We start from the raw sequence: 16726 nt of genomic DNA, 5'->3' as shown, positions 1-16726 counted from the left end.
AAAAGAAGACTGCAGTAACTGAGACAAGAAGTGACAATGCAGAGGTAAAGTCTCAGCTATGCTGTGCGGGGTGCCATGAATTCATCTGTCTATTAGACATTTTCTTTGCATATAAATTGTCATTTACAATTATTAGTTAACTTGAAGGAAAAACAAAATACATATTTGGTTCTGCATTTCATGAGTACTGCATTGCTTGTATAGCTTAGTAACAAAACTTTCCTGTTCTCTGTTAACTTTTAATGCTATTTGTGTTTCCCCCCAATCTGTCCACCTCCCCTCCCAATTAGATTATGCAATTACCTCTATTTCGGACATAATGAGAAGTTTCATCACAACACAGCAATATGAAACAACTTCATAACTTCTCTGCAGATTTATACAGCAGTAAAAGATATAGGAAAAGAAAGCATATAATTTATTGTAAAGCAATAACAAAAACCCTAAAGCATTTTTTACAGAAATGAAATTCTGAAGCTCACTATCACAAGGCAGCTTTTAAATAGGGACAATCCCTAAGTACTCATTTCAGAGCTTGCAAAAAAATCAATTTGATCACCATTTTGCAAGGGAGTTTTCTTTGATTGATTGCTTTACATTTTTTCCCCTCAAAATTCCACGATGATCTTACATTTATTGATTGCCGGGCATTTATTTGCTTTCATATTGCTTTTCCCTAAGATTTGATATCTCGGGAAGCAACAAAACCAGATTCTAGCATCAAACACTGAGCTTTAATTCATCCAGCTCACCCCACTCTCTCAGGCTCCACGTTGAAAATTTCAATTATAATATAATCTAGCTATTAACAGTTCATGGTAGTTTGATAAACTTTTGGACTTGCAAAGACCTTCTTCAGTCTTTGAACTGGACAGAGTAACCCCCTCAATGGGATCCTTCCAAACAGAATGAGACCCCTTGAAGTAGAGACTCCTGCTAAAAGTGGCAGTTCCAGAACACAGATAACAAGCAGGACTTGCATAACCAAAGTACAGATTTTTATCTGAAAAAGGAGAAGTCTACTGGTCTTCATAAACTTCACTTCTTTTCTACCTGTTCCCCCTGTCCCCCATGCAGAAAAGCTTGAAATCTTTGGAAGATGTTCAGTAACCACACATTTCAATCTGAAATGGCCCTGTACGTAGAATTAAAACCTTTCTGATTTAATAGTTTTAACTGCTGATACTGCTCAGGTGCATTTGTCAATTATCTAATACAAAAGGCCTTTCTATTCGTACAGTCCTGCAAATTCAAGCCATTAGACATAAAGAGCAGAATTCTGCTTCAGGTATGGTGCTGGCATCACTATCACTAAATCAGATAGCTAAATGCACTTTGATAACATTTTTGGACCCCTACAAAAGACTGTAGCTTGAATCCTAGAACATCAAGTTATGTCTAGTACCCAACAACAGAAAGATTAGCTGAGAAATAAGTGTCTCCCATGACACCAATAACTTCAGTCATTCCTGACATACATATATCACTACTAAGTAATGCAGGCACTGCTATTTTACTGCTAACAGGAGAATTAATAAAATAAGGTGTTGCGTTAGTTCAATGAAGCAACAGAAACAGGCTTAACAGACAATCCAATATTCATATTTCATGTTAGTTGTACTAAAACCCCCACACTTCCTCAAAGATTTTCTTCTCCTACCCTTCAGATATACCCTACATCAAATAAAAACCAGAACATTCACCCTGAGTGTTTTTCCTTCTGTGCTCTTCAGCATAAATTCAAACACCAATTACTCAAAAATAATGGTAACATAGAATGGTTGGGGTAGGAAAGGACCTTAAGATCATCTAGTTCCAACCTCCTGTCACATGCCATAGCCCAGTTATTGTTTTGTTTCAGTGCCCATTCTGTTCCAGGGTAAGATTCGAATTTCTCTTCTGCATCCTAACACAGTAAAGCTCCCAGACATTTCATAATAGAAACTGTTCTTATTTTTCTAAAGAAGATTCTGACAAGGGTAAGTTAAAAATATTTTAAGAGAGGATAGGGAATTCTACTTGAACAGAAGCTAGCATTTCCCTTTCTTCACATGCATAAACCCTGCTTAAGGAGAACATTCCCTCAAATGTGTCTAACTCAAGGAAGATATTTGGAACCAAAACCCTAACTAAAAACAGACTGTTACTAATTCTTTTTCTTTCTGAGTGCAACACTAACGTAATTAAATCACACCTATGAGAACTGTTTGTATAATAAAGACATTCTTAGCAAGGTGAACACCCTAAAATCTTGATTCTAGAAGTACCAGAAGATAAATACAGTCTCCAACGATTCATTAGGTGGAAAGATTATTCACCAACTTCCTTCTTGTTTGTATCATTTAAAAATCCCTCGAAGGAGGACTGATTGTATCCAGCCACACAAGTTTCAAAAGGATATGGCACAAAGTCTCAAACACTGACTGCCAGTGCCATTCTTCCATGTCATTATTATCCCGACATTCTTTTATTGGGAAATTTCCTTTTCCTTCATTTTGCTCTAATTTAAAAACTGAAGACAAGCACAGTAGTTAAAGTAACTTAATATTCTACAACATAAAGTGATGCACATGTACATACATACACATCATAGGAAAAAAAATTGCAGGGTAACAAACATTTCACCACCTATACATGAAAGATGCACTATTGTCATATACACATAATTTTAAGAGTTTGATTCTCCATTCCATTATATGAGTTTCCTGAAGTTCGCTTTCAAATTAAGGAACAAAGCTTAGAAATTCATTACAACATGCCAAGACTATAGTAACTGAGAGTCAGGGCTGCAGTCTAATTGCAAGTGCAAAATTACAAACAGTCGTCTTATTCCTTGCTATACTATAACTATTTTATTTAACAGAAATTACATAAATTTAATACCATTTTATTTCTTACTTGTATTAGTAAATATTAGTTAACATGAATTAAATGAAATATTTATAAATATGAAATATTAAAAATATAAACTATCTCCAAGTCCATGAATGCTTTCCGATGGTACACACCTTCATAAAAGTTAATCTAGCTCCAAACCCAAGAAATGCTTCCCATCCTGAGTCAATGACAAGCCAAAAATCCTATTTTGTGGATGTGCTCAAATTTCACCCATTTCTACAACACTCCTTATTTTGCATAGAATGACCTCCTTAGAGAGAGTTCCTTCAAATCCTGCCTCAAGCAAATACTTCCACAAGTACCTGGAACCCCAGAGTCAAGTTCATAATCCACACAGCTTCTGAAAATTACTTTCTAGAGAAGTTTTGATCAATAACAACTATATTAATTCATTAACACAATGTAGGTACATAGACTTTATTATAAGTGTTGGGGGGTTGGACTAGATGACCTTTGCGGGTCCCTTCAATCCAAACTATTCTATGATTCTATTTCCCCCTCCCAAAACTTCAGCAAGTAGATGAACGAATATAAAGTAATTCTGATATGCAGATATCACGCGTATCCACACATGTATACAATTTTCTCTTTGCTGTCTGAGCAAATAACTTATGAGCCATAAAGCATACATGCACATAAAACCCTAAGGAACTGCACAAGTGAATCTGGACTAAGTAAAATTCAACACTGGGGGGGGAGGTAGAAGGGGGGGAAATCCTTCTGATCATCTTAAGCACAGAGAGTACCTTTCAAAACTCTCATACCTGTTATCACAAAAATCCACCCTTAAGATTCACAGCAGCAAAAAGGCCAGTTTATACAGCCTGTAACCCAAGTTAGTATTGAAATCTAGTATAGAGGTGCCTTGAAAAGTATTACTAGCTTATCCTGTTGAGCACATGCACAAATAAAAGTATGTAATGCTAGTATATATCCACCAAAATATGCAACTTGTTCTGCACAGCAACAGCCTTACACACAAATCCGCTAACCTCAGTTCCACAATTCCCTTCAGAGCCATGGTTGCATCTCCCAGATGTTCTCATCCAGATTTTTAACAGCATTGTTCATTTTCCATTTTCCTATGGAAGTGATGACACATTCTTTCAGACTAGAACATCTTCTTAACTCTAAGGCAAGTATATCCTACCAAGAGGAATAGAATGAGCAAAGAACAAAGAATTCAACAAGGATGATCAGCTGCCCTTAAAAACAGAAACAAGCATAAAATAAAGGCATCTGAGCATTTAAACTGTATCATGAGAACACATATATTTCATATATACATGATATACTGAAGATGAAGTCGCATAACTTGTAAGTTGTTATTGTCTCAGAAAGCCTCCTAAATATTTCTGGTTTGCAAACAAACAAACAAAAAACCCACCACACAGCACAGAAAATAGAAATTGAAGGAGCTGAAGACTCAAAACCATAATGAGAAAGTTCTCAGCAGGCAAGAAAACCCCAAAAGTTGCTGCTGCTTGAAAACCTGTAGATTTTTAAATGTAGGATACCAGAGAACTCTCCTCATAAAAAAAAGTGTTGTTTTATTCAAAACAAGCATGCCTTCAGGTAGCACCAGAGTAAGAGACATGATACACTGAAGCCTAGGCTTGCAATGGCATAACTATGAAACAACAAAGAGTATTTCTTCTACTGAAGATCTTGTGTGGCTATGCTCATTCTCACCAAAATTAGCATGTTAGTTTTGTCATTCTCCCTATCTTGAAGCACAATAATTTACCTCCATACCCAGTGAATTACATAAAGACATTAAGGAAACTTGGAGATCAGAAAGTTGTAACACAAAGAAGAATATCACATATTGACAGTGCTTTCCTTCATCATCACAGAAAAACAAGTTAAAGCTCAACTCCTGTATTCAAAAATGAGTTGAAGTATGTCCTTCATCTGCTGTGGTTTTTATTGGCAGAGGGAAATAAATAGTCAATTTTATCAGAATGATCAAAAAAAAAAGTGATTTTGAAGAGACACAGGTAATGTGACAAAGAACTGCTTAAGACTCTTTAAATGAATGCCTTTAGTAGGCAAGAACTGTAACCACAGCTTTACTAGTAGGTAAGACTTTTTAACGTCTTTACTGAGCATGACCTCAAACTATCAAGACAATGCAAAGTAAAATTTCAGAGGAAGGCGTTCTCAAATTCCATTTCAGGGCAACACTGCAAGCCTCCATCATTTTAACATACACTGGCTCTGCTTTCCAGTCCATTTGCTACTTATAAATGCAGTCAAACTAAATAAGAATACCTAAGTCTAACTTAAAAGGAATATTGTGCTTACGTTCAGCTGCCTTTCACCTCAGAGTTTTATGTTAGAGAACAGATTTCTGAATGCATGGAAACCCCAAATGCAGCAAGTGCACTTCAAGGACGGGAAATAAAATCATTCAGCAGTGTTCCTGTTCATGAACAGGTTTTGTGAACTCTATATCATAGAATGTTTTGGGTTGAAAGTGACCTTAGAGATCATCTAGTTCCACTTAGGGACACCTTCCACTAGACCAGGTTGCTCCAAGCCCTGTCCAACCTGGTTTGCTTGATGACCATCCATCCCCACTATCCTTTCCTCCCCACTTAAAAACAAGAGGATACACCAACTACAAACTCAGTCCAGCTTTGATGTCCTGGCTCACTTGAGGACACCTTTCAAGATCAATCCTCTTAAGGATTTATCAACCTCTAACCTATACTGGCATTTACACCTGCATTAACAGAGGCCCCCATATACTCACTGAATGACATACATTATGTTTGGAACGGTCAGTCTAAAACACCATCACAAAACTCCTCAGCAATGTATCCATACCTGAATAAGCTTCATATCCCTTCTTATATCTGATTATATTACACAGTAATGGTCTCTGTCAAAACAAAGCACTTCAACCTATATTGTGTTTTTGCAGGAAAAGAATTTATAATTTGAAAACAATTCAGTCTTCCTAAAATGAGGGCTGGTACAGAACTACAGAATATTGTATAAACTCCCAAGCTTCCATTTCAATTCAGTCACTTACTTGCTTATTTGTTATGTCAGCTTACATAACCACAGAGCTTCAGGTTTCCTACATGTAAAACAGCTGCAAAACTAAGTGGGTATTTCTCAAGGTCACTGTTATGACTAGTACTTACCTACAATATCCAGGTACAAAGTACAATACAGGTGTGTAGAAGCAAGTACTTCCTCAAATACAGGTAGGGGAGTTCCCCCCATGAAAACTAAAATGGTGTAAGCAATTTGGAAATTAAAAGCTCTAGAAAAATTGTGTCATCTTGATTAGATGCTCACAGATTATTCCTACAAAGTGCTACACTACTAAAAACACACAGAGGAAAAAAAATAGTTTTAAATATGAACGTTCTGGATGTAACACTTAATATCAGTGTTAGGCTTTAGCAAACATCTGCAGAAATATTTTCTAACACAGATGTCTTAACATGATATTCCAACTGTGCACACAAGTGTGAATTTGTATGCTTTCAAAAGCAGCTGTTTGTCCATTACTTGTCATTTTTCAAGAACACCTTCCTGCTCCTGTTCAATGCTTTAAGTTAGCCTTTAGAAAAGCCTCAGTTGACTTAGGAAGCAAACAAAAGAGATCTGCTCATAGGAGAGAAGCACACAGCTTGCTTACAGCAGCTCTATGATATTTTCTATGAAACAGTTCATTTCCCTCTTCCCTATAATTGCATTCATATATCTTGCATATACCGCATGTACATTTGATTATCAACTATCCTCCAAACTACATTCATCAGCTGGGCTTGAACACACAAACATGAACATAAGTTATTTTGTGTTTGGTTTATTGGTTTGGATTTTCTTTGTGGGAAATATATATTTCTACATAAACACACTCGCTCTATAGATTCAACAAAGAACAAGTAAAGGTGCAAATCATCCCACAGTTGGATTATTCAGCATTTCAGTTTCACTAATAAAGCCACAAGTATCAAGTATTCCTTTATACAAGTCAGAGTGTATCAAAGCTTAAAGACATTATTACCCCAGTTCTCCTCCCAGGCTTTTGAGAAAATTGCTGCTGCCACAACTGTAACGTACATAGTTAAAATCTGGTCCTTTTGTGATACTTCTGATTGTTCTTCAGTCCCAGCTCTTGCATACCGATTGTAATATGACATATTCAACATGATACACTTTTTCAAGGCAAGTTACCAGCCTTCAATGTAACAGAATAAGCTGAACACTCAAAACCATGGAAGCAAATAAACATCTCTGCTTAAATAAAAGTGCGTGTGTCTAATAAAAACCTACATTTAAAGATTGTGAATCCAGACTCATAATTCTGTAATAACATAATGCAATCATCCCACAAATGAAGAATACATAGTTCTTTGGTACTGATACAGAAATGTAATAACTAATATAGAACATTGTATTCATGCAAGTTGAGCTGCAACTCTTCAAGTACTACAGCATATCACAATATTTTGTTTGCATGATTTAATTGAGGTTAGCTCTTTGGGGGTCTTACCTTCCGAAATAAAATCTTATCAGTGAAGGCCAATGTACAATTTTTTCCAAGGATTCTCTTGAATAAGAGAACAATTTATTCTTCAAATATTCTGTAACAATACAGACTGCTTCCAAGTTTTAGGTCCACCTGACCTAATGAGGAAGCAATTTTACACATTTGCTTGAGATATACAGCGCAGTCTGGACAACTGCTTCATGCCATAGTATTGATCATGTTCTAGGAAGAAAAGCATTCTCTAAAATTGGACCTAGCTTATTAGCTGTCCATCATCATTAGAGTCTTGAGTCACCTAAAGTCTTTAACCTTACAGGAAGTGTTATTTCCTTTTTACAGATGAGAGAGGGAAATACATAAATAATGGAAGAAATCCATATGAAAACTTGGACACTGTCGTTTTATGTGTCTGCATCCAACCTTTTAAGTACTTCAGTACTTGTTCCATTGCCAGGTAATACTAGAATATCCTGGCTCCAAAATTCCCTATTCAAATCATGGTTCTCAGGCACGTGCTGCTTACAACTTGGAAATACTCTACAACTAGCTTGTTTCTAACCATCATTAGCATGGATAAACTAGGTATTCTGTCATCATACGATGGCAGTAGTACATTGCCATCCTTAAAGAAATACAAACTACTGATTCAAACAGATCTTGGAATCCATTTCTTCCAGATGAGCGAGGTAAACTCTAAATTTTGGGAGAGATTTCACAGTGAATTCATTTTCTCAAAATGCTGTTGCATTAACAGAGAGTTTGACCTAGAATATTCTATAGACCTGGTGGTTAAATTACTTTTCAGAGGTATAAGAAGCTTTAGTCCTCTCTGCCTGCAGAGTTCAGAGCTGAATGTGGATCTTGCACCTTGTGAATGAACACTAACAGACAGCATTGAGCTCAGTTCCATCATCCCTCAACAGGGTCTTACTCCACAAGGAGCTCTAAAATCAAAGCAACTCTCACATGCACTCATGAGGCTCTTAAGAATATATAGGGCAACCTATAATACTAGTTTGAAAATTCTCACTGCTCCCCCACCTCACATGAAAACACATCCTTTGCTTACAGTCTACTATTGTTCCTTCAGTACTGTTAAGTTACAGTTCACTGGAGTGCCCTTGTTTTCAGGTATCATCATCTATTCATCCTTATGTCAACTTTGTAGTATGTTTTCCAAAACAAGAGTATACAGCTAAAAATAAATTCCACGGACACTGACAGATAATTATTCTTCACTATTGCATGAGTTTTCCAACTCTTTTAAAACTCTACTACATAAAGGGCTTTTTCACCAGCACTTCAGTATGTTTAAGAATATCTCAAGGATATTCCTGCAGCATCTTATATTACCTCCTACCTTTTCTGCCTACATTTTGATACAATTAAATCAATTTCTAGTGCCGTGTGATAGACTGATCTCGCAAAAAACTACTCATACTCATCTTAAAAAGATGACATGAAGTATGGTAATGCCTTCCAAAACATGATCATCACGCCTTCTTTTTGGTTAAAGGAAGCAAGAGATAAAGTGTGAACTATTTATTTGTCAATTTAAAACATAATATTAAATGCTTTAACTGGTACAGGCATTTATGTGTCATTTCTGGATAGACTTCAGCATACATTTGACAAAACTGAGCTTTTTACGCACCCCTAGCAATGGCAGCCAGCCTTTGGTGCTGTCTGAAGGCCTTACAGGGTCATCAGCCATCAGTTTCCACACTTACTTGCTCAAGTAACAAAATGCTTAGTCTGCAAACAAACTAGACTCCAGAATCCACAAGCCCTTTGCCTAACTTGCATTCAGATTCAATCCTATAGATGGTCTCTGACCTTACACATGAGAAGGGCTTCTGCTTGTTGTTACTTTTCTACTGCTTGGGAGGGGAAGAGGGGTACTTTTAAAAGAGCACAGGTCCATCCCAATCACATACATGTTTGTAGCCCCACAATTAAATATCACTTCAAATAGGGGAGGCTGAGTTCAGTTCACAGCCCAGTTTGAGTAAAGCAGGGCCACATACCAATCACTCAGTTCTGGGGATGCAGCAGCTCTGACAGAAGACTGGTGAGGCAGAAAATAATGGACTGAGCTGCCAGCACAGTGCTAAGCTTCGAAGCACTCTCTGCAGCTGCACACAGCAGGGCACCAAGCAGCAGGGGAGAGGTTACTCTGCTTCTACATTTCACCAGTACAACCATTACCGAAAGACAAGCATCCAGTTCTGGCATTCACAGCTCAAGAACGCTGATCAAATAGGGAAAGCTGAACACCAAGAGCAATCAATGATGGAAAAATGTGGTTTATGTTGATGACTTAAGGAACACTCCTCAAGGAAAAGTTGATGGTATTTTCACCTACACGAACACAGACCTGACATACTGAAGGCCTGACTGAAAACATGAGAAAACAGGGTGACCCAAAGACAAAAAATGAGGTAGGGCAGATTTTCTGGATGAGGGGCATTATGCATTTGGTTTCAGAAAATGGTGAGGATAACTAACCAATGGAAGAATTCTGAAAATCTGAAATGGGCTTTCAGTGAATGCAAGTGTTTTCAGACATGTACAGATGCTTTTCTAAATCATGAGATCAACTCAGAATCAGATACAGGCCATGCTGATGGCAAAGACAGTTTTGCAACTCATAGCCTGACTCAGGATTTCACCTCCTATAATGGAAGTTCCACCAGTTTCATAGTGATGTTGTTTCACATTAAAGTTAAGGCAATCTAAGTCTGTACCACTTCCAAAAGGGACAGTTTTCTTTTCCCTACACCTACTCATTCCTGATACCTTCCTTTGGGTCAGCAGGAGAATTATACAAGTGAAGTAACATCAGGAAACTAAGCTGGCTTTAAAAAAAAAGAGTTGTCTGGGGGGTATGGTGGTATGCTCCTGTTGACACTTTTCAACTCTCAGCAGGAATATTAATGCTTACATAAGAAGCAGAAGCATGTAATCAAAGAGGAGTGTGAAGGATAAAGTCATTCCTTTTCACAGCAGCATGAACTTCAACTGGCTGCAGCTAAAACTATCTTTTCTCTAAAGATCACTTCTTACACAACATTATTGTTCATTTACAACATGCAATTTAAGGACACTTTGCTTGTGTGAGTCATTCTGCAAACAGCAGAATTCAGTTTCAGATGGAAATAAGGATTTTGCCTGGAATAATAAAATTTGATACCCTTTTGACATTTCAGTTGTGAAGGCTCTTGTACTTGAAAATTATTTTGTCCTTTAAGAACACAGAGTATTTTATAGGAGCTCTAGAAATTAAGGAGAACATGCAGGAGGTAATTCACAAGTGCTATAAGAACATCTGGAGACAAGGTTTAATAATCAAACATCGATTTGCTCTTTTTCTATAACAACTAAATACCTAGGACTAGGCAAAGCAGATGTACTGAAGTGTAGGTACTCAAAGGTGCTCACCTATGTACAATCTGCTTCATTACATATGCCAAGTGGGACTTACGACTTATCAAATAAACAACAATAACCATCTGAAGACATAATCTACTTTTTTTTAAAGACAGCATTTTAGAAGACTAGAGATTTCCAGTCATTTAGGTACTCAAAATCTTAAAAGGAAGAGTAGTTTCATGCACAACATTTTCTCTAATGTTCTTCCACGCACCAGCATACAAAGCAGAGGTAGAGAAAGAGGTAACTTTTTGCTCCAAACTGAAAGAAACTTTTTTGCCTTCTAAGTCATTGTTTGAGTAGCAAAAGGTTGTTTTTCTGTTGTGCTGCATCTCAAGATTGGTTGACTTTGACATCTAAATACGTAAACGCTGTGACTGCAGCTTTTCCTGCAGTTGAGCCGTTCATAATGTTTGTCTCCTTGAATTCCCTGGAGTCTCATAACACAACTGATTTGGGCAGCCTTGCCCTCTCCCTTCTGCCTGTACTCATATCATTATAAAAACTGTAACTGACCAACAAATTCAGAAGCATAGGATAGGGGAAGAGTGGCAAATGTAGCATTAAAAGCTTAATTTCCTTAATAAATCAGTTTATCAGAATAAAACTGGACACTGCATTTCTGCTTTTGGTTTTGTTTACATCTTGGGAACTGCGCTGTTTGAATCTCCCTGCTGTGAAAACAGAACCTGCTCACTTTTTGGCTTTCTTGTATTTCCCCTGTCTCCTGTAGACATGCACTGACAATTTCTCTCCCCTCCCTTTTTATAACTAAATTTCCCTTTTCCATTTTAATTTTTGCATTCTGTCAGAGCAGAAGGGAAGGGGAAGGGGGAGTTTAGGAGACATGGAAGTAAGTCAGAATTGCATTCAGATACCATCCTGAACAGAGTAAAATTACTTACTGACAGGCAGAGATGAGGCTTAAACCATTCTGAAAAGCAACTGACAAGGATGGGAATGCAATGCAGCAAGAGTAACAACATTTCCATTTACCTAATGAGTTACCACATGTTTCACAGTACAATCATAAAAGTTAATAAATAAGAACAATAAAATACTGCTAGAGAATCCCCCATCCAGTCCAGAGCAACATTTACAAAGTAGTCTACTTACTCCATAGTTCTCCTAGAGGGAAAGGCAAGGTTACTATTGTACTGTCAATTAATTTTGACACCTGCTTACTAAGATTGATCAATTATTTTTGATGTTTCTCTGCTATGTTATTTTTCAGTCTAGAAAAAGAAAGAAAACAAAGCCAGAAATACTACACATCTCTCACCAAAGAATTAAAGGTCCCAAGCTACCCCCCTTAGGTAGAGTACATCTCTTACGATGTTGTTTCTGATGCTGGCTTAATGCAAGTGACTTATTCTGCCGAAGAGCAAAAATAACCATACTTCACTTACATGAATAAAAATAAAGACCCTTTTACTTTCCAGTGGTTTAAGCCTACCCTTAAAAATCTGTTTTCTCAAATAAGATAGTGACAGAAAACAGGTTTTTTTTACATCCAATTTAGGTCATTAAAAGCTCAATTTTAATCTTGCATAACAAAGAAGCACCGGGACACTTCAGGCTGCTGAAACTTTGAAACGACATAAATGTTCAGAATAATATACAAGTTTCTACTAACATTTGTATAGATTGTTTCTACAACCCAGAAAGTAATTGTTAATGCAGTTATAACAGCCGAACACTTTCCAATCTTCATGTCATTCTGAAACACTCTTCATAATAATTCTTCCTGGCAGAAGCAACTGCTGCAAACGTGATATACATCCAACTTGTCAAATGAAAGTACCACTGAGCAAAAGCACACAGCTACTGATGCATAAAGCAGATACTCGCTTCACAGACAAATGGAAACAACATGCAAATGTTCCACGATAATAAGTCAAACCATCAAGTGCCACAGAAGTCAGAAAGGTCTTCAATCGCCCGGCCATCAGGCAGACTAACACGCTTTTTTCAGCTCTTCAGTTGCAAATATAGACTTGACCCACCACCCATTCAACACCCATCTGAATTTTCAGGATTCAAAATACAACCACTCTGAGTTGTTACCTGCATTGTAAGGCACCTTAATGTATTTCATGGCATCCCCAACTCACAGGGTTTGAAAACCTTTAAATCTTAGAAAGCTTATTTTCATTGCAGAGTATATTTTGCTTCCAAGAATAAAGATTAAAGATGAGCTATCAAAGACAGCACTATGAAAGCGTCAACCGTAAAAAATAGGTCTCCAACATACAAACAGCCTAATACCATGATAATCACAATGCAAGCATCGCTGTCATTTCTAAAGCTAAGCATGAAAGAATGTAGAGGAGTTAATGAGAAATCTATTTTGATTTCACCAAAACTCCTAAGGGCACAGCAATTAACTCATGCATTGGCTTAGCTCAGAAGAGATGCTCTTTCAACATTCAGGCAGAACTTCCTCTAGGTGGGGATGGATTATTAACTTTCTACCAGAACTGAGAAAACGTTTCCACTGTGCCTCCTCACTCCACGCATACAACCAATGTAAAGAAACGTAAATGTTTCAACAAACCATCAAGGGAATACCTGTAACAACTGGATAAAGGCTCCAGTAACCATTTAGAAGATATACAGAACAAGCTTTTAAGTTCAAAAAATGAAAACTTGCTTCAGCCCTTGAACTATCACGGTCTGTTATGAGTGGCATCAAGACAAAGGATACAACTAATCTCTTTAAAGCAAGGGAATAACAGCTCTGCCAGCCTGTCTCCTGCAGATCCTCACACACAAAGAAGATTCACCTGGGCCTCCTCTACTCACTCTCAATTCCTCTGCAATTAGCCCATTGTTCCACAGCACAAAGCAGGACAGACCCCAAAATCCTCAACATACACACAGGCAACAAATGACCAACTTTAAAATCTTATTATCAAGTTCATATGCAGAAAAGATGTATTAGATTTGCTATTACCTTTGTAACTCAGTTTTAACCACATTGATTGAATAATCGTAGGAAGGAGAAAAATAACTGCTACAGCTGAACCCAGGACATCCACCAAATATTATCAGTGAATTGTTTCCTCCTATGCAGCATGTACATTACTTCAGCCATGTAACATGTCTGACTCTAGCTACTCCTTAACTTCCCAAGCTAACAAGTTACTCGATTCACTTTTAGTTTATTTAGGAATGAGTGATCTCGGATTAAATGTTTAAAAGAGATGTAAATTATATAGCTTAATTCTAGTACTCCACAGAGAAAACTGAACTTAAATACATTTTAAAATAGACTATTGATACTTTTAACCGATTAAAGGTACTCTTCCAAAGACAGAATTTGATTTCTCCAAGACATAGCCTCACCGATGAATTGTTAATAGCTAAACATTAGAACGCTTTCCAGCTACGTTTGTCAGTATACTTAATAAATAGAGCTCCTGCTTTTAAGGGGTGTTTTACAAGGGAATGAAATGAGATATCCTGTCCAAGGTTATATAGCGAAATAACAGCAAACAGTATCCTTCACAGCCAGTCTTTATACTGATACCAAAGGGGGCGGGGGGGAAGTGACAGCCTTATAAATTAAGTCTTCTTTTCCACTACATGTAGCAAAGCAAGTGTCAGGGTGTGCTTCCTTCTCACTGATCAATGACTCGGTATCACATCCACTTTTAAGAATGAGAAGATAGTTCTTGTTCCATTCACCACTCACTCTTTTGCAAAAATATGTTATTGGTTTACATTTACCACTCTCTCCTCTCCAGCAAACCTTGTCACAAGGGATGTATGTTTCACTAAGTTATGTTTATGTTATCCTGAACGTGCCTGACTAATGCCCCACTTAGCTAAAACACTTGAAAGGAAGACTGGAATGAGTAAAACACTTGCACTCTCCTGCACAAGGAGGTCATTGAAATCCACTAGCATTTTCTGCTCCCTGGGCAGCACCATGAAGTGCACATGTCACTTCCATGACACTTCCAGAAGGGACAGCAGCGACACAGCTTTAGGCCGATTTCTCCTTGTCTCTCAGCTCCCATCGAGTGGAGCAGCCTATTTTCAGCGGTAAGTCAGCCGGTACAATTTTCCTCCAGAGGACTGCGTCCTGTATGTTCCTAGAGGGAGGGACCATGAAGTAGAGGAGCCTATTTCACCCTTAACTTCTATCACACACTTCCACCACACATGAACAGAATCACAGCAGACCCAAGCAAAAAAAAAAAACCAAACAGGCAAGTAAAAACGACAGGGAATGGGTGTAGGGAAGAGGAAAAGGGAATCGTAAAAAGCAGCGACTTACTTGAACCTGCCCTGGCAGTGTTGGCACTGGTCTCCCACCCAGCCCTGGTCACAGACACAGGTGGAGTTGACACAATGACCCGAGAAGCAGGAGATCTTGTCGCAGGACTTGGACTGGGACACCTGGGCATAGATGGCCAGGTACAAGAAGCCGTAGAAGAGCAGCCAGCTGTTCACATCCAGGAGCGAGGAGAAGCAGCAGCAGCAGGAGGAGGGGAAGGGTCTCCCGGCGCCGCGGGGCGCGGGGGCTGCTCCCGCTCTGCCCGGGTCCATCTCCGCCGCTGGGGCCATGGGCCGAGGCGCGGCCGGCGACGGGCAGCGATGGCAGCACCGCCCGCGCTTCCCGGGCAGGGGCAGCTTCCCCTCAGGGGAAATAATCCAGCCGCGGAGATTCAAACCCCCCGCTTCCTTCTCGCCTTCCTCTCTTCCCTCCCGACCCCAGCGCTGCCTCCTCCGGCCCCTTCAGCCCTCCGCGCCCCGTCACTCCCGAGGGGAAGCCCGGCAGCCCTCAGCCATCCGCCCCTTCTCTTCGTCGTCCTCCTCAGGGCTCATCGCTCCCGTCTTCTTCCATGGAGAAGGAGGACAACTGCCTCTTGACCTTGTGTTTTCTCCTCGCCAGATATGCCCCCCACCGGCGTGCACACACCGCCCTCGATCATGTAGCCCCCCGGCTCCCCCTTCTCCTTTGTAGTCCCTCTGCCCGCGGCACACACGCAGGCGGCAGCGAGGAGGAGCGCGGGAGGCGGGGGCCGCCGCCGTCCTCTCGCCACTCAGTCAGATGGGAAGTGAGGGCGGCCGGGCCGCGGGGCCGCTATGGCATCCCGCACCGGCGGAGCGGGGAGGGGAGTGCTGGCGGGGCTGAGGAGCTCTTATCTCCTCTCCTTGCAGGGAAAGGAGGCGGGAGGAAGGTGGGAGAGGAGGGTTAACAGCCCCTCCGTGTCCCAGCTGACAGCTTCCAAGCAGCCATTTTTAAAGGCTAATTGTCATCTCCTCTCTCTGCCGCCCGCCCGCTCGCTGCGACGCCCCCCGCCCCTCGGTCCGTTTGGATCCGTCCCTCCGCCCGTCCCTCAGCGGCGTGGGGAGGGCGGGAGAGCCTCCTCCCCTCCCAAGGTGCAGCCGCGGTACCGGCAGCTCACGAGCCCCACACGCCTCTCCCGCCCCTTCCCCTGCGCTCCGTGCTTCCACAGACACATCTCCCCCCAGCTAAAACACAACAGCAAAGGCGGGGGGAGACCAAACGGGCACGGGCGGGCAGGTCCCCGCCGCACAGAGCCGGTGGCGGCTTTACGGCCCGGCGGGAGCGGGGTGATGCTGCCGGGCTCCGGTCAGCGTGAGAGGGGCGAGCAGCCGGCGGGCAGAGGCTGCGGTGTCCCCCGGGTCGCCGCCGTGATCCCTTCCCCCAGGAGCCGGCCGGGCCGCCCCGGCCTTTGCGTCAGGTCCTGTGAAGTTGAGGCGGTTTTGTTTGAACTCACGGCGGGTAACGCTGGGAGAGATGTTAGAACTTGTTCTGAACTCCCTGCCTTCCTGCCTGCAGTCCTTTACTCCATCTTCTCATCCCACGGCTCAGATCATTGCCTTCTGCTTACAGCCTGGTGA

General features: G+C 40.4%; 1 protein-coding gene across 5 annotated transcripts in view; it reads right to left on the bottom strand.

Moving 5' to 3' along the window:
• ATRNL1 (attractin like 1) overlaps nt 1-16081 on the bottom strand; it is a 513588-nt gene extending 497507 nt beyond the window's left edge. For all 5 annotated transcript variants that reach the window (XM_030487970.1, XM_030487973.1, XM_030487971.1 and 2 more), the window contains exon 1: nt 15132-16081. In XM_030487970.1, coding sequence (XP_030343830.1) covers nt 15132-15421 — 290 coding nt within the window. In that variant the 5' untranslated portion in view covers nt 15422-16081. The remainder of the gene's footprint in view (nt 1-15131) is intronic.
• Between the last annotated feature and the right edge of the window lie 645 nt (nt 16082-16726).

Source organism: Strigops habroptila, chromosome 5 (assembly GCF_004027225.2).
Source record: "Strigops habroptila isolate Jane chromosome 5, bStrHab1.2.pri, whole genome shotgun sequence".
Taxonomy (NCBI): domain Eukaryota; kingdom Metazoa; phylum Chordata; class Aves; order Psittaciformes; family Psittacidae; genus Strigops; species Strigops habroptila.
The sequence above is the reverse complement of the archived record's forward strand: the minus strand, read 5'-3'. Positions and strand labels throughout refer to the sequence as shown.